Source organism: Melanaphis sacchari, unplaced genomic scaffold (assembly GCF_002803265.2).
Source record: "Melanaphis sacchari strain LSU unplaced genomic scaffold, SCAv2.0 Contig1431_pilon_pilon, whole genome shotgun sequence".
Lineage (NCBI taxonomy): Eukaryota > Metazoa > Arthropoda > Insecta > Hemiptera > Aphididae > Melanaphis > Melanaphis sacchari.
This window is the reverse complement of record NW_020270607.1, coordinates 44,534-71,164: the sequence shown is the minus strand read 5'-3', so window position 1 is coordinate 71,164 and position 26,631 is coordinate 44,534. Positions and strand designations below refer to the sequence as shown.

Below are 26,631 nucleotides of genomic sequence, written 5' to 3'. Positions count from 1 at the left end.
TATTTTTATGATTGCATACTTTATAAAAAAAATTTTTACATTAAGAACTTTTTCATTATTTTTACTTATTTGTTAGAGAAAAATCGGTATTATTTACAAAGAAAGTTGATTCTTAAAAAATTAGTTCTTATTCATTAAGTTTAAGATTCGGTATAATAAATGTACATCCGCCTCAGCTGTCCTTTGGACTTTGCAATTTATATCCTTATATGATCTGGACCATATCATAAAAAGATTCTAGATGCACGTTGGACGGTAGCTATAAATCTTCCTAGGTCATTTTCGCGATCGGGGACATCGGTTGGACCACGTGACACAAATACAATCTTTAACTCCCTAGAGATAACGTTAATGTTGCTGACGAACGTTTTAACTATCATCTAGAGTGGATCCCAATACGTAAAATCGAATATTGTGTGTTTCGTGGTATCCAAGAGATGTTTACAATACAGGCACGCCACATTGAGGTGCGCTTAATCCGGTTCAGGTACTGCCTAAAACACCCGTGTCCTGTAAGTGTCTGGGTTACACGAAACTTTAGATATCTAGGAAGTCGAAAGTCGTTTCACCTATCTTCCCAAATCCGGAAAGATCCTGGATGGTCAGGCCATGACTTCACCTATTGGACAGAGCAGCAAGGAGGATGTCATACTCTGATTGTCGCATCTCAACCTCGAAATCAATCCTATCAGGTTCATCAAGCTTGCTTCGAAATCTTTTCCTTTCCATTACTAGGAGATATCCCAAACTAGTTTCTACTAAAATTATGCTGCCTCAGCCGAAACGGGTTCCCGCGTCACTCTAAGAATTCTCTAAGCTCAATTCTGTGTGTTTGTGTCAGAATTAGATCACCTGGCACTTGTTCATTCAAAAGTCCAATTTTTAATGTTATCACTTTATCAGAAATTCTAACCTAAATTAACCCAATGAATAATTTGCTCACAAACGTGACTACACAGTTTGAAGCAATTCTAATCAATGATTTCCTTGTACTCCAGTGTTTAGAATTGCTATATGTATCTTTTTGTATATTCATGGATTAGCGAGAGACAGCGCTATAAAACTCGATGCAATAAATAAAAATGGTTTTAATACATTGGGAACACACAATTAATTCATTTTCTCTAGGTGGTATTTTGCTGGTGCATTTTTTAATAATACTTGATGTAAACTATTAATCCACGTTATAACATTATTCGTGATAGTAGCACTACTACAGTTAAATCTGACTGCCAGATCAAAATCTGGAATTTATGCCTCAACTTTATTTAGGTTCTGATTATTTGAACTTCATTGTTAATGCTTTAAACGGACTACGTTAAATTATAATCAATATTCAATGGTTTTACTAAATTATAAAAATCTACAAATACTGAATTTGAAAGCACACCAATGAAATAATTTAACAGTTCATAATTTTAACAAAATTTAGCATAATACATTTTATTCGTAAATGTCTTAGTCCAATTTGCTAGTAAACTGTTCCGTACATAGTTTCTTTGGATGCAGTAGATAGCTCTTATAAAATCTTGTAATTCGTTTGCTAAACATTTTTGTTCTGTTTACTTTTTAAAATCAATTATTCCTAACCTTCAACCCATAAAAAAAACATTTTTCGATTTACTAAAAGACTGTTACTTCACCCCTGACGATGTCCTCCTCAAGCTAAATTTTCTAAAAAATGTGTTTTCTGGCCATTTCCTCTACACAACAAACCACATTATTTTATATCCTTGTTGATCTCTTAATAAAAGTACTTTCCCTAAAATGTGGAAAATCTCGGTCCTGTTACTCTCATTTAAAATCCAGGTAGTTCTTCATTAGTCATCAATTATAGACCAGTTCAAATTCTAAGACATATTTCTAATCTCTTTGAGTCCTTAGTCTTAGACTCAATTTAGTCTTCGGTTAAACTGAATTTAGCCAACGAACAACTCGGTTTTCGTCCAGGAAGATTTACGGTATCTTATAACCTCTTCTACTGTAAATAAATACTTGAATTTTTACTGAGTGATCACAAGTTTAAGTCATCTTTACCGACTTTACTAAGGTGATTGATTCAGTAAATGATAAGATTCTTATTTCTCTATTCGGTGCTTTTGAATTTGGAGATCCTATCCTTTCTTGGTTGAATTCATTTTTATCAAATATATCACAATCGGTTTATGTGATTAACTCAAAATCTGATATATTTCTATCTCTCTCTGGTGTCCTCAAGGTGGGAATCTAGACTAGTGATATGAAGATTTTCCTTAGGAATTTTACTGGTGGTGACTGTCTCAAACTCCAGAGTTATCTTTAAAAGTTTTCTGCCTAAGCTGAAACTCTCGGTCCTACATTAAATTGTAAAAATACCATTCAATGGAACTAAAATTCGTTCTCCTATTACTCCCTCTTATACTTTGAACAGCTCTAATTTGATGCTCTTTGATTCTAGCATTTGTGATCTTGACTTTACTTTTACTCCCTTTCATTGTTCTCGCGCCCACATCGATATAATTAATTGCAAAGCTTTAGAAAAAATGGGTTTCGTTAAAAGGTTATCTGGTAACTTTAAACTCACCATCTCTCTTAAACCCTGACTTAACCTAACCTGATTGAGATCAGCAGACGCCAGTTTACAACTCAGGCGACGGTTCAGCGTAAATTCCTTTGTTATATGAATCACGTCTTGAATGTAAACCGCGAACACATGATTATATTCTACCATTATTTCTACCATAGAAATATTGTAAATTTATTATCGTATTTTATTTCACTTGTTTTTATGTTCCATTCTTATAATAAGTATCTTATTGTTATTTTTTTGTCAACTTTACACCATTACTGTAACTCGGACTAAATCCTGTTTTATCATGAAGAAATGAATAAATTATATACGTGTACAACTTGAATATCAAGATGAATAATAACACTAGTTCTATGTTTAAATAAACTTTTTTTTGTTACCAAACCTAATAGCTATTGTTTTAATTTATTTTATTTTTAAAATGAGATTTTTAAGTAATTTTCATTTAGTTATCTTATTTTTTATTTATATGAAAGAAAAACTTAAAAATAAAATTATAAAAATAAATAATTTGTTTTTCTTCTTTTATATATTATTAATAACTTAAATTTACTATTGAAACTGCAAATTTCATGTTCAATATTTATCACTACCCATCTAATGCATTTTTGTAAATGAAATATTTATGGGAAAATTAATTTCACTTTTTTTAATATATTTATGAATTATATAAACCAGTGTTTTATTTTATTTTCAGCAATAAAAGAACTTTGGGTTGAAGCTCTTGATATACGAACTGACACGTACATGATTAAATTTCATAACCAATTAGTACTCAGTGTAGGTACCTTTATTTATATTATTTATAATTAAAAAATCTAATTTTTATAAAAAAAAAAACACGTATGGCTTTCTATATGTAATTTTCTTCAGCTTAGATCACTCTGAGATAAAAAATTTCAAAAAGTTCATTCTGAGTCTCCAATTCCTAAAGACAAAATTCTGGGCAAACCCGTTCATGGTCGAAATCGAAATTATTATAAATTACCAGACTAATAAAATTATTATTCTGGACGAGTCAGAAATCTTCTTAGAACCTTGTGTAGAAACTCTGGTAGAAAATAAATCAGACAATCCAGCAGAGGACGGTATTCTAATATTAAATCAAGAAATCACAAGTTCGGTCATGTATTGTAATGTCGTTACGAAGGTAAAAATTCAAAGCGTCTTAGCATCATTTATAAGTCTAACAGAGAATAGAATTAATATTAAGGTATCGGATCTAAAAGAACTTATTCATGAAGTGTTTCGGGAAGCGTCGATATATGCAGTATACAAAGAAATTCAGGAAGAAAATCGAGTTGGACGCTGCAAGAATAAACCAATTGGTGAAAGCATTGCGCATGGATCACTTAAACTCTGAGAAAAAAAGTCATTGGAAACGATTTGTAATGAATATTCTGACGTATTCTTTTTAGAAGTCGACAAACTCAAAGCAAGACAGCAGTTGCCCACAAGATCAAGACTCCCGAGTTCGCAAACTAATACACACGAAGCCTTACCATTATTACGGCGACATCGTCAGGAAATCGGAGAACAGATGGAAATCCTTGAAAAAGGAGGTGTAATTGCGCTCAACGAGTCACTTTGAACCCTCTGCTCTAAGTTGTTCCGAAGAAACCCCATTGTAATGGAAACGTTAAGTGTCGTGTCCATAGGCGCCAGGTTTTCAAAAATCTATTGGGTGTTCTTACCAATGTCAAGTATTCGTGAGAAGGCTTTTTCCTCTCATTGCTTATACTCAATTGTCTACAAGCTGACAAAAAAACATATATTTTATAATATAATATAAGACAATTTATAATAAAAACCGAATATTTAATAAAATAATAGTTTTCGGTAACATTTATACTATAGGTTCAAACGATTCAGACAAAAATGTTTTAAATTCAAATGTGTTTTGGCTTTATTTATAAAGGTATTAGTGATTTTTTCAATATTCTCATTTTCGTTTCGATGGACAGGAAGAACAGCGATATCGTTGAGACGATTCTGTGTAATAGTTGATATCAAAAATGTCTTCAACCTTCTTAATTCTGAGAAAAACCTTTCTGAAATGCAAAAAGATACTGGATTAATTAAGTAGATTTGTAGTAGTTTGGAAAATTCTAATAACATTTCACACAAATGATAAGATTTTATGAAATTTACGGCGTCTTGTAAACTTTTTATAGACACTTCCCTAGATTTTGCAATATCTAATTACAGATCTCGATGTAATATCAATAAATCTCGATTAAAACCACTTGCGTAAAATTCAATTACGACTGTGATATGTCTGTGTTCGACGATTACATATTTATCTAGTGTACATGAATCCTTCTGATTATGAGAAGATTGCATTCTTCATTGACATAGGGCACTTTGAGTACTTGCGTATGTCTTTTGGATTTACCCATAGCAATTTACTTCACGCACACTGAATTAAGCTGAAGTTTATTATAATACTACTGAATATAGGTTCACTAGTATTGTATGGGATATTAAGGAATTTCGATCTTATCTGTTTAGACAACAGTTCAATATAGTAACCGATCATCGAGCCCAAGTTTGACTATTTAATGTAAAAGAATCTGATTGACTCGTTGGCGTTAGAAACTTGAAAAACACAAGTATACGATTTATTTCAAACCAGGTGTTAACAACACAAACGTCGATGCATTAAACAGTATCCAAGTAATGACCACAAAGATCCCTTACTCTATTGAAACTTCAAACTCCGTCAGAAACGAAAGAAAAACCCGTAAACTCCGAATCAGTTGAACCTAAAGAGGACCTCGAATACAAACTGACTGCAGATATGAATAATGGATACCAAGAATTTTTAAAAACAAAGGAAGAAAAACTGAGTTCCACAAGAAACATGACAGAACGATCAGGAGATCTATTTTCTGTAGTTACGGGAATTGTATTAGTTCATTGCGTATTAGCCTATTTCAAAGCTAGTAAAGGTATGACCGTAGAATTTCAATAACAATTTGGTAGGGTTGAGGAACTTTGTCATCAAAATAGCCAAGTAACGAAGATTGAAATGATTTAATTGACAAGCGCCAGGTGTTCTGCATAATCACCAAACAGTTATTTTGGCACAATACGAGCTACGAAATTCTATTTTAATGTCTTTAGAACCTCAGAATGATCTGCGCTAAGCATCAAAAGACGCAAATGATTTTTTTTTTTTTTATTTGATATAAACGCCTTTGTAGGCTTAAGTACAATTTAGACAAATTTAAAAATAAGGTTATCAACATAATATAAATTAAAAAGTACAACATTAAATAATGACGATAAAATAATAGGTGCAGATCAGTTAAAAAATAGCATAAAATAAAGGAAAAATAATTATAATGTATTAACGAGACCAAGCTTACCAATCATAAATTTCGAGTAGAAAATAGGTCCACATTTCTCAGCTCATTACATTCTCGAGCAATGTGATCTAGAGGATTATTATATCCATAATAAAGTTCAAGTCTAGTCTATGGTGTAGATGGTCTTAAGTGGAAAGTCGAACGAAATATGTTGCGGTAAATCTTTTGAGACCCTCCGTTATATATTCAGGTATACTCAACCTACAAGTTAACGGAAGATAATTATTTACGGGTAATCGAGGAATTTCATGAAAACCCTCTCGGCGGACATCAAGGCGTATTCTGTACATTCAACAAAATTGCACATCAGTATCAATGGCTGGCCATAAGGGCACAAGTCCAAAAATATATTAAGAGGTGTCTTGTGTGTCAGATTAGCATAATCCCGAACCACATAATCATTGAACTCGTGGTGATAACCACTACTGCATTGAAAGCTTTCGAAAATGTATTTATTGACATCGTAGTGTTGCGTTCCAATATCAGATCCAGATCCAGGGTGTTATTTAAATGAAAATTACAACTTTTAAGAACAATAATATGTTTATTACGTATAAATAAAGTTCAGGTAACTGATACAAAAAGTGGCTAAGTATTGTGAAGTTGCTCAGGTCTTCGTGGCTCTGGTACATCTGCTGTTGCTGGTCTCTAGGCTCCCTTATATATGAAAAAGCTTTTTGTTATTGTAGTCCATAGCCTTGATTTCCATATAATATATCCTTGAAGTTGTTTTGATACTTGTTTTTGGTAAAAACAATATCCAGGATGCAATCTGATCCTAATTGCCAACACGTGCCAATGCAATGTGTTGTTGCATACGAGTAACCTAAATAATGCATTTCACTCGACCTCGGTACGCGTAATGCACTATTGCGATGTTTGTTATGATGTTGTTGAGAAGTAGATAATTACACTCGAAAATGCATTATGATCCTAATGCAACGAGATTCATAATAATATGTATCTATTATCTTGTGTTATGATCTGTAAGAATATGTTTACTCCCAACACGTGTCATGGTCATGCTAATACTTATATTAGCAATATTATATATACTTATATTTAACAATATATCTCGTAGCCCATAACAACAGTAGAGCCGCTTAACAAATTTCACAACGGAGATTCGTATGTCTGAATATTGCTTGACAATTTCTCGAAGTTCACGTGGGCTTCAGCGATGAAGGATCACGAAGCAGACACGGTTGCACAACATTTTGTTACCCTATCTATATGTCTGCATGGTCAACCCGAATAATCGATGACAAACTGCTGTGAAACCGAATTCCTTAGTAAGATTTTAAAGAGGTGTGTAAACTTTTAAATATATCTCAAACTTCAACTACTACGTATCACCTACAGAATAATGGTAATTTAGAGAAAAATCACCGAATTCTTGGTGAATATTTGCGAAACTACTCTGGAAAGAATCCGCAAAACTGGGATTTATATGTCCCGTACGCAATTTATTGTCATAATTCTTCAATAACACTTCCTAGGAATTTTAACCGTATGAAGTTGTTTACAGACATCCTTTAAAAATTCCAAATTCACTAACCTAATTAAGAACGCCAGCACAACTAACAGGAATATCAATATAAAATGAAACGACTTATTCAAGAAACTGAACAACAGATAAAATTCAAAATGAAATCGCAAGATTGGTATGATTAAACAACTTTGCCTCTATAAATCAAGGAAAGTGATAGAGTCATAGTACAAGAAAAAGCAAATAAAGGCAAACTGGCTCCTAAATGATAAAGACCTTTAGTAGTACTAGAAACAACTGCAGAATCTCCGAATGCGACTATATTAAAAAAAAATAAATGTGACCGATTGCTTAAAAACCTCTTGAGGAAATTTCATAAATGAAAACTAAATTTAGTCTAAGAATCGCAGTGATATGCGGTCAGGAAAGGTCAGATGCTCAGAAGGAAAATTCTCAAGTCATCTCATTTAACAATTCAGTCGGTTAATAAAACTTTGAATAAATGGGTTCCACTTTGTATCTTTTTGCGACTTGGGATTTTGTCATTTATATTATCGTTACATACTATATGAAATATCAGCTACTTCAGAATTTCTTTAGTCAGACGAGCAAATTCTGTGTTCAGTTAAAGAAAAGATAAAATTCTGTATTAACAAGCGTTTGTACAGATTTTATATAATACACGTTTCCATTCTTGCATAAGATGGTATCCAATTTTAATTCCCTTCAGTGGCGTATATAGGTTTTTATTTCGGAGGGGGCCGATTATATATTTGGATTTCTTTGGGCAAAGGAGGAAGGGGACACACTATTTGGACAAAAATTGCTTGAATACTACAAGATTTTTCAACTCTCTTTAGACCATCAGAGTAATAAGAAACTCAATCATTTTTTTAATGAATTGTAACATAAAAAAAAGTAATAACTACGTTTTTATAAACAATTTTTTATTAGAGACACTCAAAATTAAACTAGAATACAATCAATACTAATATAATGCATATAATTAATAGTTAATACCTAACCTACGCCACTGACTACCTATATTATTACTATCTCACCACTACAGTTATTAATTTAATTCTAGAAGTCATGAGCTAAAATTACATATACTAATAGTTTCCGTCTGCCGAAATCGTAAACAACTAACAACCAATATTTGTTTTATTTATATAACTTAAATAATAAATTGTGTTACATAATCATTAATAATCGACAATATACTAACGCATTCAACACACTATACTTTTATTTTAAATTATCGCATAAGCGACAGTTTCATTCATGACTTCATGATATCGGTGTCGTGTCAAATTTTTGGAATTATCCCCATTCCCCAACCATAAGACATATTCCATGTCAAAAATAACAATTTTTAATAACTGCGTTTTTCATTTCGGGAAGGGCCTGGGCCCCCTCGCCACCCACCCAAATAAATACGCAACTGATTCTGTTTATGAATCCTGGGTTTGAGTCATAGAACTATTGACATCCCAAACCGGCGACTTCGTGGTTTAATAATTCCTGGAGCAAACTACAAGATCAACAGTTTTTCTGACCCAATTCGTCTGGTATACTCCATTCTATTGAAAATTCAGCATTAAATGGAGTAATACATACAAATCTATTTTCTTCATTGGAATTAATTTACGAACTTAAAGAAATACAACAGACTTTACCATCCATAGTGGAGCTCCTTACAACTGACTCTCGTTTATCCCTGAACTATTCAGAACCTCTAAGTTAAACGTAGTGTATATTCAGCAGAACTTCGTATTTGTGACTCATATACCCTTACTGTCAAGCTTTCGATTTAATTATTTTATAATATTCCACTTCTGATACCTTTAGATAAAGGTAACGTAGTTTCATTGAACCACAGGCTTAATACTTAGCAATAAGCGACATCAACGAATATCATTTTAGACGGTAACAGAAACTCGCATGAAAAATGTGAAATCTTGTTCTCATTTTAATTATGTGTAAATCCGGAAACTATTAGTAAGACCACTCACCAGGAAAATTGTGAGGTATCGTTGTACAATTCCACTGATCAAATGGCAGAAACGTGTAATTTTAAATATCTGATTCTAAACACTACCGTATGGCATAAAGCTTATCTGCAAAATGTATGGCTGTATTATTGAAACTCACAGGCAGTAACAGTGACATGTACACAAAACCCTAGTATGATCCTACTCTTCTAGTTAGTTCAGGAAACCGAAAAATTAAAGAAATCGTCTAAAATATACAACGATATTAAATTTTTTTTACACCCAGATCATAATTTCATCGTAATTTATATTATGGTAATGGTAGTTGTAAGTATAAGTATGTTAATTAGATATAAATTTAATTTACCCCAAGCTTATAGATCTGAATTAGTAGAACGTGTGCAACCCACGCATTCCTCTTCACTATTTATTAGTCTGGCAGACCATTAGAAAACCACAGATTAGATGAAACGTGGTGATCATTGGATGACCAGGTTTTATGTAGTCTGAAAGGTGTTATGTACCCGTGTATAAAGTTATATTCAGTGGGTGCGAGTTACTACATACGCATCTTATTATCAGTGTTGAGTTCAGATAGCAAAAATAACATCTAGATAAATATTAGATTACTAGCTAAATTAATATCTAGATTAATATGAAGATAGGATATCCAATTTTTATTTAGATAAATATGAAGATAAAATGTTTTCATCTAGATTTTTATCTTGCAATAATTATTTTTTTCTTAATGCTTGACATGATATTGGATTTATTGTTAAGCAATTAATTAAGGAAGGCTTATTTTATGTCAAATATATGTTTAAGAAATACATACATTATAATATAATACATGTTATAATGAGCATATAGTAACAAATTAAATGTATGAAAAATACATCTACCCAAAATCATGGTTGAACACCCAAGTAGGTGTAAGTACAAATTAATACTCAACATATATTTTTAGTTTAAGAAAACTGATTTATACTTTTTATATAATATTCAAATCAAATACTAAAATATCAATATTATAAGAAGTTAAAATAAGTACAAAAAAAATTAAGTAATTATTTTTTTCTTTTTCAAAATATTACTTTTATAATACATCATAAATAATAAAAATAATATAAACTTGTACAAACATAAATAAATAATAATAACAATATTTTAATTATTGAACAAATAAATTATAATGATACAGGCTTCTTTAATTTTTTGACCTACAACATAGTAACATCTCAAATGTTTTATCTCCTAAACGGTTTCTTCTATGTGTTAATACTTGAATTGCTTCACTAAAAAGTCGTTCGACTGGAGCTGAAGACGAAATAGTTGTGTTGTATTTTAAGAACACTTGTTTAACTATGGGATAATCTTCTAATACACTAATTTCTTTTTTGGGAGAATTTAAGAACGTCAAAGCCTGTACACAAGAATAGTTTGTAATTCTTGAATCACTAGAAGAGGATTCATTATTGGTGTGTTCATACAAACATGAGTAATATTCCTGATCACTATTATCATCATCTTCATCACTACTAGCTACAGTAGTTTTTTTTTGGATAGCGCTGATATTAGTATACATTTCATTGCACTCAGTCAAAAAAAGTTGTTTACACGAGACAATGTATCGAATAGGAATCCAACTTAATTTAAACTTGGGATGACTTATTGAAGCGATGACAAAACTTTTACTTTTAGGCAATGACAAATCGAATAAATTAGTAAATCTTTTTTCTAAACTTTGTACTATTTTAATACATAATTGTCTATAGTATTTTAAATTTGTTAATGATATTAAAGTGCGGCGTAAAACTAAAATAGTAGGTGCAACATAGCCTAAGAAACCTTTTTTTTCGCATTGCATTTTGTCCAAAGAAATTGTTAGAGGTTCCATTACGTTACAAAATTCTTTCAAGAAATCCCATTCATTTGCCTTTAATTTTGTTAAACGTAATTCTTCAAATGCTTTAATAATTTCAGTTTTATGAAGTAGTACTTTTTTAGCTGCATCAAATAATGAGTTCCATCTTGTCATAATAGGAACTGGAAATTTGCAACCACATATTTCAACCACCTTGTCAGATGCAACTGTACTTCTACTTAATATATTCCAAAAGCTTTGCAATTTTTGAAATGACGATTCAGACATTTTATTATATTTACTATCATCAATTGAAGAAATATCACGTGTTGCTATCAAATTTAACGTATGAGCACAGCAAGTAATATGCGATGGTAGAGAAAAATTATCATTTGCTATATCAGATATCACTGGAGTTGAAAGTACTTCATAGACATATACCAAATTTAAGTTTGTATCTTCATCATCAGTATTACAGTTGACAGTATCACTATCTTCATTGAAATTGCCGGAGGTACAAGAATTTATCTGATGTACATCAGGTAAAGGTTTAGAATATACTTTAAATGATTTACCAAAATTACTGGCGTTGTCTGTGACAGTATGAATGATTTTTGAATTGTCCAATTTGTATGTTTCAGTTATATTAGTTATCGTCTCAGCAATATTAATGTAGTTATGAGTCCCAATCATTCTTCTACATCCTAAAATATATGAAGATCGTTCATATGTAGACTCATTAATCATATGGCACGTCATACCTAAATAAAAAAATTAATTTATAATAATCAATTTTTAAGTTATTTATTAAATTTATATAATATAATATAATAATCCTAAACCACAAATAATTAAAAATGTTATTAAGTAGGTATTATTGTATTACTTATTACTCATAATTCTCTAAAAATTAATTTTTATGATAGGTAATGATTCATGTTTTTTTGCAGTAACTAATGTCTAAATCAATATGGTCATTTCACAGAAGTAATAAAATTTTAATAAAATTAAAAAAAAAAAAATCATTAGATATTTACCCATAAAGCTTTTATTATTTGAGCTCCAAATGTCTGCAGTTGTACAAATATAATTATGCTGTTGTATTAAATCTGTAATCATTTGCACATATGATGAATATCTGGATATTAATTGAGCTTTAATTTGAATTCTGTTTGGCAAAATAGAAGTATCTTTAATTCCAGTAAGTCCCATAATTAATTCTCGAAAGCTATGTTTTTCACACGTAATCAGTGGTCTCATTTCATTAATTATGTAATTAAATACCAACTCATTTATCTGAAACAAAATATATTTTTTTTTTTACTTATTTATAAAACAATTTAAACTTTATATTGAACAATTTGTAATTGAGACTCATAGCGCCAAAACGGATTAAACCAAAAAAGAGCAATTTAATTTTTGACTATTTTTGAATATTTTTTATTATTATAAAACCTACTCTAAGGAAAATAATAAACTCATTTTATTATACATAAATCCTTACCTTTTAAATAATTTATAAAGCATCAACCTACTTAACTCTGGTTAAGTTTTGTAGTGAGTTAGGCTACTTAAATTTTGAAAAAATATTTATTATATTAAATTTCAAGTGAGTTAGTCAGACTCATTGAAAATTAGTTATTCACATTAATCTAAATATTTTTATAAAATATAAACTAGATTATACTGTAAAGACATTTTACATTTGAATTTATAATTTATAAAAGGTATGTAGAAAAATAAGATGTTACAAAATCACAACATAATTTAAATAACTAATTTACTTAAAATTACATTATATTACCACTGTTCATTATTATATTAAAGGTTTTCTTATTAATTAATTGTAAAAATACATTATTGTTGTAATTAAATGTTGATTGTACAACTTTACAAAACTATATTAAAAATTTTTTAAAAAATTATCATTGTCTTCATAACTTAAGTAATCATATTTGTTACTATAAGTTTGACATAAAAATAATATTTAAATAATTAATAACTAGGTTAAAACATTAAATTACCTTTTCTTTTGAAATTTTTTTGGTAGAAACATCATATATTTTAGTTTGAATAAAGGAAGATGAGGTTGATTCATTCTTCCTCTTCCTTGCATCTTCGACTTTTGCTATTAAAAAGGTATGTTGACTCTATACAAATATGAAAATATTGAAAATTAGTAATAAATTAAATAGATAAACTTCTATCACTTAGGTATATAATAAATAAAAAAATATATTTTAAAACTATAATTGTATAAATCTAATTTAATTAATAGATTTTTGAAATATGGATGTACCTATATTCTTTATGTTTTTTTTATGACGTGCCTATTCATTTATCAAAAAATTTTGAAAAATTATTTTATTAGAGGATATATTATGAAAACTTACCTTAATATGACTTAATAAGTTGCCACTTGAAGTTGTGTATGCAGTTATGATTTTGTGACAGTTTTGACAAGAAGCTTTAATTTTATCACCATTTATTGACACCAGCTTATAAAATGTATCTAATAAATACTGAAATTTAAGTTCAGACAATGGTGCAGATACGTCAACAGCAGGCGGGTCATCAACATTTTCCAGATAAATTCTTTTGTTGGAAGTTATACTTAAAAACCTATCCATATTGATATTGGCAGTTAACAAGAAACACTAAGAACAAGAAAATATACGAAACGACTAGACGAGGTTGTAATTTACAATAAAATTAGTCTGCAGACAGTCGCAGTAGCGCAGTAGCGCAGTAGCCCCTACTCACTATCTGATCAAGATTATATAATTATACAAAATATTATAAATAAAAAGTAATAACACATAAATAATATGATATATATAATTATTATATTATGTCTGTGTTGTGCGAGAACTATTTTTAGTATATTTCACATTATTTACCAATCGACTGGGCGGATGTCGGGAACACGGTGTTATATTTATATCTTGTGTTGATATACGACCATAACGGTCGGTCGGTCGAATGGCGGGCGGGTATATTACAACTATTAATAATTAACAATCGTCTTATTGAACATTAAATATTGTAATCTAAAAATTATTTTGGTAACAGGATGGAATAAAATTATTATAAGTAAACAACACCCAAATGTTATTATTATTTTGTACTCTTCTACGTTGTAATATCATATTTGTTATAAAATAGCTAAATGAGTAAACGATTATTGAAAAAAATACACGCGCATTACACAAGATTTATCTAGATATTTATGTAGATTTTCATAACTTAAATCTTAGATACCAATTAGATACTAATTTATTTTTTCATCTAGATAAGATGAAGATACTTAATTTGCATCTAGATAATTTATCTAGATATTACTCAACACTGCTTATTATTGTGAACGAGCAGAGTGATACGGTCCATGGTTAGAAAAAATTCGCAGTGTAGACAGTTTTGGGGCTGAAAGAACCCCTTCCGTGCCTCGCTGTCTGTGCAAGAATTAGTGTTGTACGTCCATAACATGTCATGTGATTTAATTAATAAAACGTAACAATGTATTGATTGTCGCAAAATCTAAAAATGTACAATCAAAATGTATTTAGCTATTTTGAGTACTGATAAAAAGTGTTCTAATTAATACTGTTATTTTCTCCAACACCTTATTTACCTTGATTGTGGAAGTATGCAGCGATATTTTATATTTTATATCATAATTTGGATTTAGTAACACCAAACATTTATATAATAAATAAAAATAACACTAATTGACATTAACAAATCTAATGAAATATTGCATATTTATCATTAATAAATTATATTATTGATAGATATTGATAAAATGTATTTAAAAATGTGCTTTACGTTATGTTCAAATAAAATATATCGAGGTACTTATACTATATAAAAAAAAAAAATTCTTTTAGACAAAACAACCATCATCTTATGAAGATTATATGGTATTTATTCAATCGTACTATAATGCAGCGAGTATATATTATTTTTATCAGAAATATGAATTCGCATTTGAGGTTATCAACGATGGTAAATATTATGTTTTGAATTCGTGATTTGAGTTACCTTATTAAACTACAACTTTTTATTAGTATATTATTATATTTTAATTCGTTGAATCTCCTATCGATTGGTAAATTGTTCACTTCAAATATTTTATGTATTTGTGTTAGAATTTGATTTATTATCATAAGCATATATATTTTTTTTTTAACATAAATTTAATATTATTAAACACAAGACTTGTATTTTCAGGTTTGAAATATTTCGATTCAATAAAAGATCATTTAGTAGTTTCTGAAAAGCAATATGACAATCAAAACAAACATGTACAAGTGTGGCGTACACTATTAAAGACATTGAAATTAGATATAATGAAGCATATAACGAGTATTTCTGACCAAGATATAGAGCAAGCAGATCATGAATTATCAAAAGAAGAAAATAAATTTAATGTTCCAGAATATGGATCGTTTCCCAGTTCAGCAGTATTATTGTTTCGAGGATATTTTTTAATCAGAGTCAGTTTATTTAATTTATATAATATCAATAAATATTATTAAATGGCACTAATTATCATATTTCTTCTCTTTTTTTAATATCTGAATAATAGTATTATATACTTAGTTGGTATTATTTCAATAACCGATAACTAATGGTTTAAAAAAAGAGAAGAAAGAAAACTAAGTTAATCGGTTAGTTATATAGCAAAAATATCATACTTTTTTATTCTATTGACTGGAGTCTGAGAATGTCAAAAGACTTTACCAATTTTACAATAAAGTTTATTAGAAGCATTTAATTGTATTTAATTTTGTAATACACTACTTAACTCCTTCTTCAACAATGAAAAAACATATATTTATATAAATGATATTTTTAACGTAACGTTTAAATTGAATTCTTGTATAATTCTTATGATAAACAATTAGCTGACTGTAATTTATTTTTATTTTTTTATTGGAATTAATTTATTTATCATTGTTCCACCAGGCTCCTGCTTGGGCGGTTGGCTTAGGATGGCAAATATAATAACACCCAGAGTATTTTGTTTTACCTTACGTATTAAGAGAGGGCAATTAGACAACTTTTAAGAATTACACACAATTTAGGTTGACGCACCGTCGTGCTACAATATATATATTTTATACTTCACAGAGGTGTAACGTATTACATAATATAATAATACTAATAATAAATTAAGAGCGCCCAAATAATATAAAAAAAAAGGAAATAATAATAATAGTAATAATAACAACCAATTCTTCCAATACAAATAATAATAATAATAAAATATAATAATAATATGTCGCTGACCTGGTCCAAGGCAGTATGATCGTTGGAATAAGTGTGCTGGAACACTGATATTGTTAATAACAATTATGACGTCGGCTCGTAACCTCAGGGTCCACGTGTATATAATATATATAAATGATATATATGTGTATATAATATTAATTTCGACACGTACAAGATGCGGAGTCGCTTCAACACGCGGCAAATGTGACGACGGCACAACACGGCACACAAGGCCAGCACAAAAACCAAAAGGCACAAGTGCTACGGGCACACAAAATGGCCTTATATTAGCCACGCACACGCGTAAGAACAAAAGCGAGCGACGTCCCGGAGACGGTCGCACGAGAGAGTGTGTGTACGGTCGTATTGACGGACAGCAGTGGTCAGGGAACGCCGATGCCACATTAGGCAAGAGGGGAGGAGGGCGACGATAAAGTCGCCGAACTTATCGCAAGGGAAAAAATATCATAATATATCTCGAACAATCATAAACAACACAACGTGCGTTAATTTGGCCCCACCATGTTATGATAAATACACCAAAATTGTGCAACATTTTGCAACTAATATGCAACTTTAGGCAACCGGTAAAAAAAAATTTGGAACCACCAACATAGGAATTCGTTTCCGGCGTAACCACGAGGTTACAATTTTTTTCACGCAGGTTGCCGAAAGTTGCAAATTAGTTGCTAAATTATAAAAAAAGTTCGAGGTCGAAACGACGATGTGGTGGGGTCACGTAAATTTGGCCCCACCAATATTGATTTAGCGATTAGGACAAAAATATAAGGATGCAAATTTTTTTTTACCGGTTGCCTAAAGTTGTATATTAGTTGCTAAATGTTGCACAATGTTGGTGTATTTATCATAACATGGTGGGGCCAAATTCACACACGTAACAACACATTCTTAAGAAATAAAAAAAAAACTAACTATTAACTGTTATGTACGTAAATGTATGGTTATGTTCTTAACATTTAAATATACATTTTCCAAACCATATTCATATATTATACCAACTATGATTTTAATTTTTATAAAAATTAAAAGTTGAGTGCTTATGAAGAGAAATACACTAGGTACGATTAATTGCAGTTTAATTTTAACAATATTTCAATTTATATTTGAAGTTATTTTTATTTGAACATTCTATTTTGAAAAAATTCAACAGTATAATATTAAAATAAAATAAGAAATACTTCACATGCAATATTTTATTTTATTTAATAGTATGGAAAATAAGTTATATTAGCTTTTTCCAACTCGACAAATAATAAAAACGATCTCTATTAATTTTATAGTTTGATAAAATTGTTGTAAATAATTATATAGAGTAATTAAATGAAAAGTAATAAATAGGAATAACATACAAAAAAGATAGGCATATCACATAAATATCTTTATAAACATTTTTAATTTGTTATGGATAAAATCATAGAGGGAAGAAAATATACCAGAAGTCTGGAATCTATCGATCGTATGCCCCATCTACAAAAAAGGGGATATTATAAATTGCAACAATTACATAGGCATCTCTTTACTAAATACATCATAAAAAGTGCTATCAAATGTCCTCCTTAATTAACTCAAGCCATATAGAAACGAAATAGTCGGGGATTACCAGGGAGGCTTTGGATGGGAAAAATCAACAGTGGATCAAATACATACTGTCAAACGAGTAATGGAAAAATGCTACGAATATAACCAGGGACTATTCATGCTATTTGTAGATTATAAACAGGCATATGACTCTATTAATCGGGAAAGTCTATGGAAAGTCATGGAAAAGCTTGGGGTACCAGCAAAAATCACAAGAATGATAAACGCATGTATTCAATACTCCAAATGTATGGTCAAATTTAACGGCCAACTATCGAAGGCATTCATGACCAACACAGGACTGAAACAGGGAGATGCACTCTCACCAATGCTCTTAAACATTGCGCTGGAGGAAGTGGTTAGAAAGGTATTAAAGTCTGGTATAGGAGTCAAACTGCAAGAATATAAGTCTATCAAACTATTAGCATACGCTGATGACATAATATTATTGTCCAAATCTGAGAGTGATTTTCTAGGCATGTCAGAAGCTCTCCTGCATGAAAGTAAACAAATGGACCTAACTATAAATGAAGGAAAAACAAAGTACATGGTACTGTCACAGAAAAATAATAGACACAATAATTTGATAGTAAAAGATATGGAGTTAGAGTTGGTCCGAAAACTTCAAATATCTAGGGGTGGAATTGAGCGTGTCGAGCAGTAACCACAAGGAAATTCAAAACAGAATAAACTCACCTAAGAAGTGATCTTTCGGATTAAAGACAATATTAAATTCAAAATTAGTTTCAATCAGATCAAAGCTAACGTTATACAAAGTATTGATACGCCCGATAGCGATATATTCGTGTGAAACTTGGGCCACAAACAAAAACTAGCAAGATTTGAGAGAAAGGTGTTACGACAGATTTTTGGCCTCATAAGAAATCAAAACACGAGGGAATATGAGCGAAGAGAGAATAAAGAGGTAATAAGCATGTTAGAAGATTCAGATATAGTAGCTACTATGAAAAGCAAAAGGATAAGTTGGGCAGGGCATGTATGGCGAGGTCGAGAACAGACAATCGGTCAGGTTACCCGCTGGAAGCCGAAGAGCAAAAACCACTCGGCCGTCCAAGACAAAGATGGTTAAACAGGGTTAATAAGGACTTGGAGATGCTAGGAATCCTGAACAGTGAAGAAATAGCCACGAATAAAGATAGATGGAGGGAAGTGGTGGTTGCGGCGAAGGACCTGAATGGTCTATATTAAGCAAAAAAAATATATATATATCACAGTATTTAGATCTATTTTATAGATAGGTATAAAGGTATTCAATTCATAATTTTATTAATTTTATCAAAAGCTTTTCAAGTTTAGGAAAATATTTAACTCAGTTAAATTAGTTAAAACAAAAAACTAGTAAGTTAAATCAATAACTTAAAATTAACTTAATTTTTAACTTATTAATTCGTTAATACCGAGCCTTAATTTTATTTCACTTTATAACTGATAAATTAATTTTTTGTTAATATGATTTAATATTATTAATGATAATATTTTACCAAATAATTCTAAATTAGTATAAAATTTTAAAATAATATATATAATGAATTACTAAAATATTAAATTTATTATAACACTATAACATACAAATTCAGTTACTTTTATGAAGTAAATAATTGGATATAGAAAACTAATGTTTAGTCCTATTACAATTTTTAAATTTAAAAAAAATTAATATTAGTAAAAATAAATAAAATCTTTAATAAGTAATTCATTAAATATGATTTCACATACATTTATGATATGGGATTCGATAGGGTTCCATGCATTTATATTAACAACAAATTATAATAATATTTATCATGTATTTATTTACACGAAAAATCTAATATTTTATTTTTGATATCATTGAATCGTTTTGGATCTAAATAAACAATAGCATTAAAAAGTATTTTGTTTTTCATAAATCTTTCCCTAATGGACATTGATACAACATCACTAATTCTTTGAAAAATATCAACTTTAAATTTCTTTTCTCAACTTTAATCAGTTACTAAATCATTTCTCGACTCTCCTGATTGTATTTTAATTTGTTTTTATTCTTCTTGTGGGAAATATATTTTGAATATAAATATTGTCCAAGTGGTCTATTTTAATTTCCACTGTGTCCATAAAAGTTACAGTTATTCTTTTTATTTGTTCAAATGTTTCTGTTATTTTCTCTATGTTAGTTGTTGAAGTTACAATTTTATTCCTAGCTACTACATAATAAATCCTTCTGTTTGTAAATACTTAGAAACAGGTGTCGTGAAAAATAATATCTGTTGATATATAAAAGCTACTCGTAACATTATAATGTCAAATGAAGTCCATTTTTCTAATAATGTTCTCGCCTCTGATGCCATTTTTAAATCTTTAATAAACTTTTCATCATAACCTATAATATGTAATGAATAAAGTAGACAAATATAACGATCACACTTTGAACTATCTTCTGTCCACGAATGGAAAATTGTTTTTAAAGCTTTGTCTATGCTATTCCAACGTGTATTACTGAGTTTCTCCAGTTTTCTCATTTTGTCATGGCCAATCTGGTTTTCAAATAAAATGTCTTTCCATATATTAGCTCTTTCATAAGACTCAGAAAAAAATATCGCTGTGTTTGGTAGAAGGCCAAATAAATTTTGAGAAGCAATATTACACTTGGTGACATCACCTATAAACTATGTTTAACACTTGTGCATGACAGTGTATGAATATTGAATCAGGTGCATCAATCTTAAAATATTTTTGTAACCTATTATACTCTCCGCTCATATTCGCTGACCCATCATAAGACTGGCCGATCAGATTTTTTACTTCAATGTTCAATGTTTTTAAAACATTTTTCACTATTTCATATTGATCTTTCCCAGTAGATGATTTAATTGAAATCATAGTTAATAATTGTTCTTTAACATATCTTTGGTATACATAACGAACACAAATACTCAATTGATCAATTACTGAAATATCTTGAGTAGAATCCACTTTCAGAGAAAATTGACCAGTATATTTTATTTCCTTAGAAATTAATGTTGAATTTCCTGACCAATTATTTGAAAATTTTATTTAAAATTTTAACAGTTGACCATGACATAAAACTAACTAAATTACCTCGTTAACGACTTTTACATTTTTTTTGTCTTTTTTTAATCATATATTCAGTGTGGTAATTTAAAATTGTATCATATTTTGCCACAAGTTGAACTATCGCTAAAAAGTTACCATGATTAAATTTTGTTTCATCATTAAGATCACTAATATATTCATGCCTATGTCCACGAAAGACCAAGTTATGTTTAACAAGAACAATTACTATGCTTATTATTTTATCTAGAACCATATGATTTTTTTCTACTTCTTAACTATGAAAAATGTTCAAGAATGACATCTATACTTTTGTTAGTACAAGCTCTTAAATAACTTTCACACGCAAATTTGTGTACTGCACTGTTTTGATGTTTTTGGACTTTTATATAAATGTTTTTAATATTAACTACTACACCACTAACAAATGCATTTGATAAATCAACTGAAAATGCCATGCAAGTACTACGATATATTTTGTTTGTAAATGTACAATATGAAACCATCTTCTTTCAACAATATCATCATTTACCATTTTTCGAAAATATGTGTTTATGGAATCAAACCTAACTTTGGAATTGTTTTCCACAATTGGTTGAATAGGAGATGGTGCTCTAAAAATTTTAATCTCAAAAAAACAAAAGTCAAAAACAGCATAGGTATTGCAGTCGCAATACTGCGTCTGTATAGTCGGATAGACATAGAATAAAGTCAGTAAAGTCACCCATCAGACGTCGTCGGGTTGTCTTTATCAATGTTTTTAATGTTTTTATAATTTTACTACAATACGATTAATACGAGACACGCAGAACGCGACAATGTTATAGAATAAATAAACAATATTTAATCTGCAGGTTAATGAAATACAGACTAAAAAAAATATAATAATCGTTATTGTCGTAGGAGACGACTCAACGTGAACATAAATAGAACAAATTACTGCAAACTTAAATAATTTAAAATAATTTCTATAAGTATTATTATTTTAAAACATAAATCGGGTACTTCCCTATCATTTATTATTATTATACAAATTGCAGTTGTATGATGTAATTAAATCAATTTTTTTTATACAACGATTTGTAGATTATAATATTTGAGACGTCTTTTTACTGATCATTTCATTAATTTTTTTATGTTATGTTGATATAAAAAAATTAGTTTTGGATTTAACATTATATAGGACGTATATGGGATACACGATTTTGGTCGGGTTCTTATTTTGGTACATTACTAAGCAATTAATGAAACTATTTGTGTGGGTCTCAGAATTAGTTATAGCATAAACATTATTTTAAGGAGCATTTTGAAGGAGGTCATTAGGGAGCAGTTGGCTGCTTGGCTCTCACAGATTGAAAAGGCAAACTTATCATTTTAAATAAGTTAGTAAATTATGTTTGATTATTACCCCCCGTTCATCAAAAAAAAAAAAAAACTCAATGTTACATTGTGTTAAAAATAAGTTAATAAAGTAATGTATAAAATAAACTACTCACACTGATAAACGTATTTCCTTACTAGTTACTTAAATGTATTCTTTATGGTTGTTATTAATATTTTATAAATAATAGATCTATTTACAATTAGAGTATTGTAACTTTATGCCTTTAAAATTCAAATTAATTATAAGTAGAGTAATGACGGCACATTTATATCAATGGGGAAAATATATTTTAGGGCAAGGGATGCTGTAGCATCCTATCATCCCAGCCAGTCCATGCCTGGTTTAAATGTTAATTAGAGGTGTACCTCTACAATATTTAACAAACTTTACTATAATTAATTCGTATATTTTCTATTTTAAATTAAATAGTTTATCTTATTATATCATCCATAGAGGCATGACGATCAAAGGGAAACACAATATAATCAATGGTTATACAATTATGCATTATGGAAATCCACGGATTACGATGATGTATATTATAGAAGATACAATTTCATGTACATGTTTATAATGTATTACTATCATGATGGTGATTTTAATGTTTCAATGGAATATCTATTTTATGCAATCGACAGGCCTGTCTTAACCGTCGAAGTAAGTACAATATCATAATATTAACCTTCGTAAAAACAATTTGAAAAATGTTTAAATATCATATATGGTATTCTGGCGACACGGTAATTGATTTTTAAAATATTTAAAATATTTGTTTGAACGATAAAAGAAAATAGAGAAGAAAAAAAGAACACTCTGGGTTTTTTAAAGGTTTGAATATATTATAAAAAAAAAAAACCAAAGGTGCGTAAGGCGCTACACTACGCCATGACAAGACGGTGCACGACAGGGGAGGGGGCTTATCGAACGGTGTGTCGACCGATGCAATGCCGGAATTACTCTGACTATTGCACCACAGGGTAAGTGACTGATCGATGCAATGCCAGAATAACTCCAACTATTGCACCATGACCGAGTCACAAACCGCTCGCTAAGTGTGGTCTGGGAGGCCGCCTTTCCTACTTTGCGCAAGTCTGCCCGGATGAGTCTTACTACAAAGTCGGAAAGACGAAGAATGGTGCTTGGTCGTTGGTCGTGCGGCCTTTTATACTCTGGTATCGACGATTGCAACCCAGTCGGTCCCGTGGTCTGTGACAGACCGGCGAGGTTCGGTGCCGTGTTCTGTGACAAAAGACACGGAACCGTGAAATTGCAATCGCCGATAAACGCGGAGTTAGAATAATATAGATAGATAACAATGATAAAGAGCTAGAGATAAACTTGAGTCGCTGTGTGTAAACAATATTAATTATTTAATATTATACATATAAATATGCAAATTATGCACTATTGCTATATACATGTTAATATTGGTGAATATATAAGTATACAATTTCAAGTATAAACGCGTAAAATATAATATATTTTTTTATATACTAATAATTTAAAGATCATGAAACAATGTCAATAGCTTCGGCTAAAGTTTTTAGTTTTAAATGGAAAATAAGAGAATTGTATAAATGTAATATATTAATTGATTTTGATAGAACTTATAATAATTTTTAATAATTGACGTTTGATTGGCATTTAACTTTTAGCTATATAGCTAATATAATATATTAGTTATATAGCTAAAAGTTAATATTATAATTATATCTAATATTAACTGGTATCAATCCTGGTTGTGCTACTGAATAATGCGAATCACACATGATGTGTAATTCTACAGGATATAAAATTTTTACCTATATTAAAAAATAAAAAAATATCGATAGCGTAATGGAAAATTACCAATAGGTGGATTAGAATTCATTACTTCGGTAAGTATGGACCACAATATATACGTATTACCTATTATAGTGACAGCCTTATTTTATTTGTTATGTTTAACTATATTTTTGTTCAAATTCGTCAACTCATCGTTAATAACCGTTAATATAGTTAAACACAACAAATAAAACAATTTCCGACTAATTGTATGGATATTTTCATTGAAAAAGCTAGATCTTTTGGTAATGTTTTGAACACCAACGCTTGTCGATGTATAATACAGTGCGTTATTAATGTGTTGGGATTTTTTTGCTTTACCAATGTAGCTAAGCCTGAATGTAACCCAAGCATAGCAGAAGCGCCATCGGTGCAAAATCCAGCAAGGTTTTCCTACATAAGTTGATATTTCTCAAAATAATCATGAATTATTTTTATCACGTCAACCACTATTGACGTAGTTTCTAATGCTTGGGATATTAATAATTCTTCTTTGATTGTGTTTTCTTCATTTTAAAATCGAACAAATATTAGCAATTGACCAGGACCGGATTAAGAGTTTACCCGGCCTGGAGCCTAGTATTTCAAAGGGCCCTTAGTCCTTACAATATTTATTACCAATAACTGAATTTTATTTATTTAAAAAAAATGATACAAGGTAAATTGCACAGAAATATCTTTAAAATTTTTTAATATTTGTCAATTTTCATTAAGTATATGCTATTATACAATATTATTCATAAAATGTCAAAATATAAATATAAAATATAAAAACATAAAAATTAAAGTATATTATATTATATTATATTTTAAAACTAACTTTACTATCTTATTTTATTTTATTTTTTTGAAACTTCACAATAATTTCGTCTGTATTAATAAATCTGTTTGTCTGTTAATAAATGCTTGCATATCAAAAATGATCGTTCACAATCAACTGAAGTTATTGGGATGAATATGAATTTAAAAAAGCTTAATATTATTAGGTCTGATTAAATTTTATAATATTTCTTACATATAGGATACATGGGATAATAATATTTTTTTAAATAGCCAATAGCCTTACCTTATTTAGCAATATTTTCATACTTTCTTCTTTCTATTTTTTAAGCTTTCGCTTAGCGGCTCCACTAGCACATTTTTGAGACATTGTAAGTAATATTATATTGTAATCAGTAATCACTAAATAAGTCAACTGTTGGGATTAAATCATGAAGACCAAATGATGGTCGACGATAGATGCTCGTATGTTTCTAACAAAAACAATCTAGATTAATTATAAATAAATCAAAACCAAATCTACTAATAAAAATATATTGTCGGAAATAAGATAAGTATTGTAATGTTCTAGTTGATGCACCGAATGCAAACAATTATTTCAATCCAATATTATCGCTCCGCCCGTTTGCGGATGGCATTCAGTACATGACGTAATACAAATAATACAATTCATTTACGAAAATTAAAAAAGTGTGCAACCAAAATAAAATTTGAACTTAAAATATTTTGAATTTGGTTTCAGATAGAAGGCTCCCTCGGGGCCTTCAATATTTTAGGGCCTGGAGCCCGGGCTCCGTGCTTAAACCGGCCCTGCAATTGACAACAATGTGCAACATTCGTATTTTCGTCACACTAAAGAGCAAAGTGGGAGATTTTTTTATGAGACATATAAGCTGTTCTTCTATGTATTGGGACATATTTCCTATTCGCGATTATATGGTGTTAGTTGATAAAGGAATATCTTGCATTTTTTTTTTTTGCTGCTTCTTTACCTAAAATTTCCTCTGTTAGGTACAGTTATCGTATCGTCACGTACACTCCTGTTTATTTTTTTACAATTCAATAAATTATTTATCCACATTGAATACGTGTTGTTTTATTTTCTGTGTCTCAATCCTCGGACGCCTCCACGACCTCATCAGTACTGTTTAAATAGCGTATAAAATACGATTATGAGTATAAAAAAGAAACGTGTGTACGATTTTTGACACACGTCGGGTTTAATAGATTCTTATTATATGTATTACAGAAACAGATTGCAAAATTTTTGCTCTTGAGTCGTTGTAATGCTTTTAATTACATACATTTGGGGTGATATCATGATATGTGTATGTGATAATAAACTGAATATATCATTAAGACATATACAATTAATTAATGTATATTAATACATCAGAAACACTTTAAACGA

The 26,631-nt window shown here is 29.7% G+C and overlaps 1 protein-coding gene across 1 annotated transcript in view; it reads left to right on the top strand.

Annotated features, from left to right (window-relative positions):
* The window catches only part of LOC112591763, a 54,781-nt gene that overhangs the window by 4,245 nt on the left and 23,905 nt on the right, over window positions 1-26,631 (top strand). Inside the window, exons 7-10 of the mRNA XM_025335681.1 lie at window positions 3,267-3,349; window positions 15,175-15,292; window positions 15,518-15,783; window positions 23,070-23,273. Coding sequence (XP_025191466.1) covers window positions 3,317-3,349; window positions 15,175-15,292; window positions 15,518-15,783; window positions 23,070-23,273 — 621 coding nt within the window. The 5' untranslated portion in view covers window positions 3,267-3,316. The remainder of the gene's footprint in view (window positions 1-3,266; window positions 3,350-15,174; window positions 15,293-15,517; window positions 15,784-23,069; window positions 23,274-26,631) is intronic.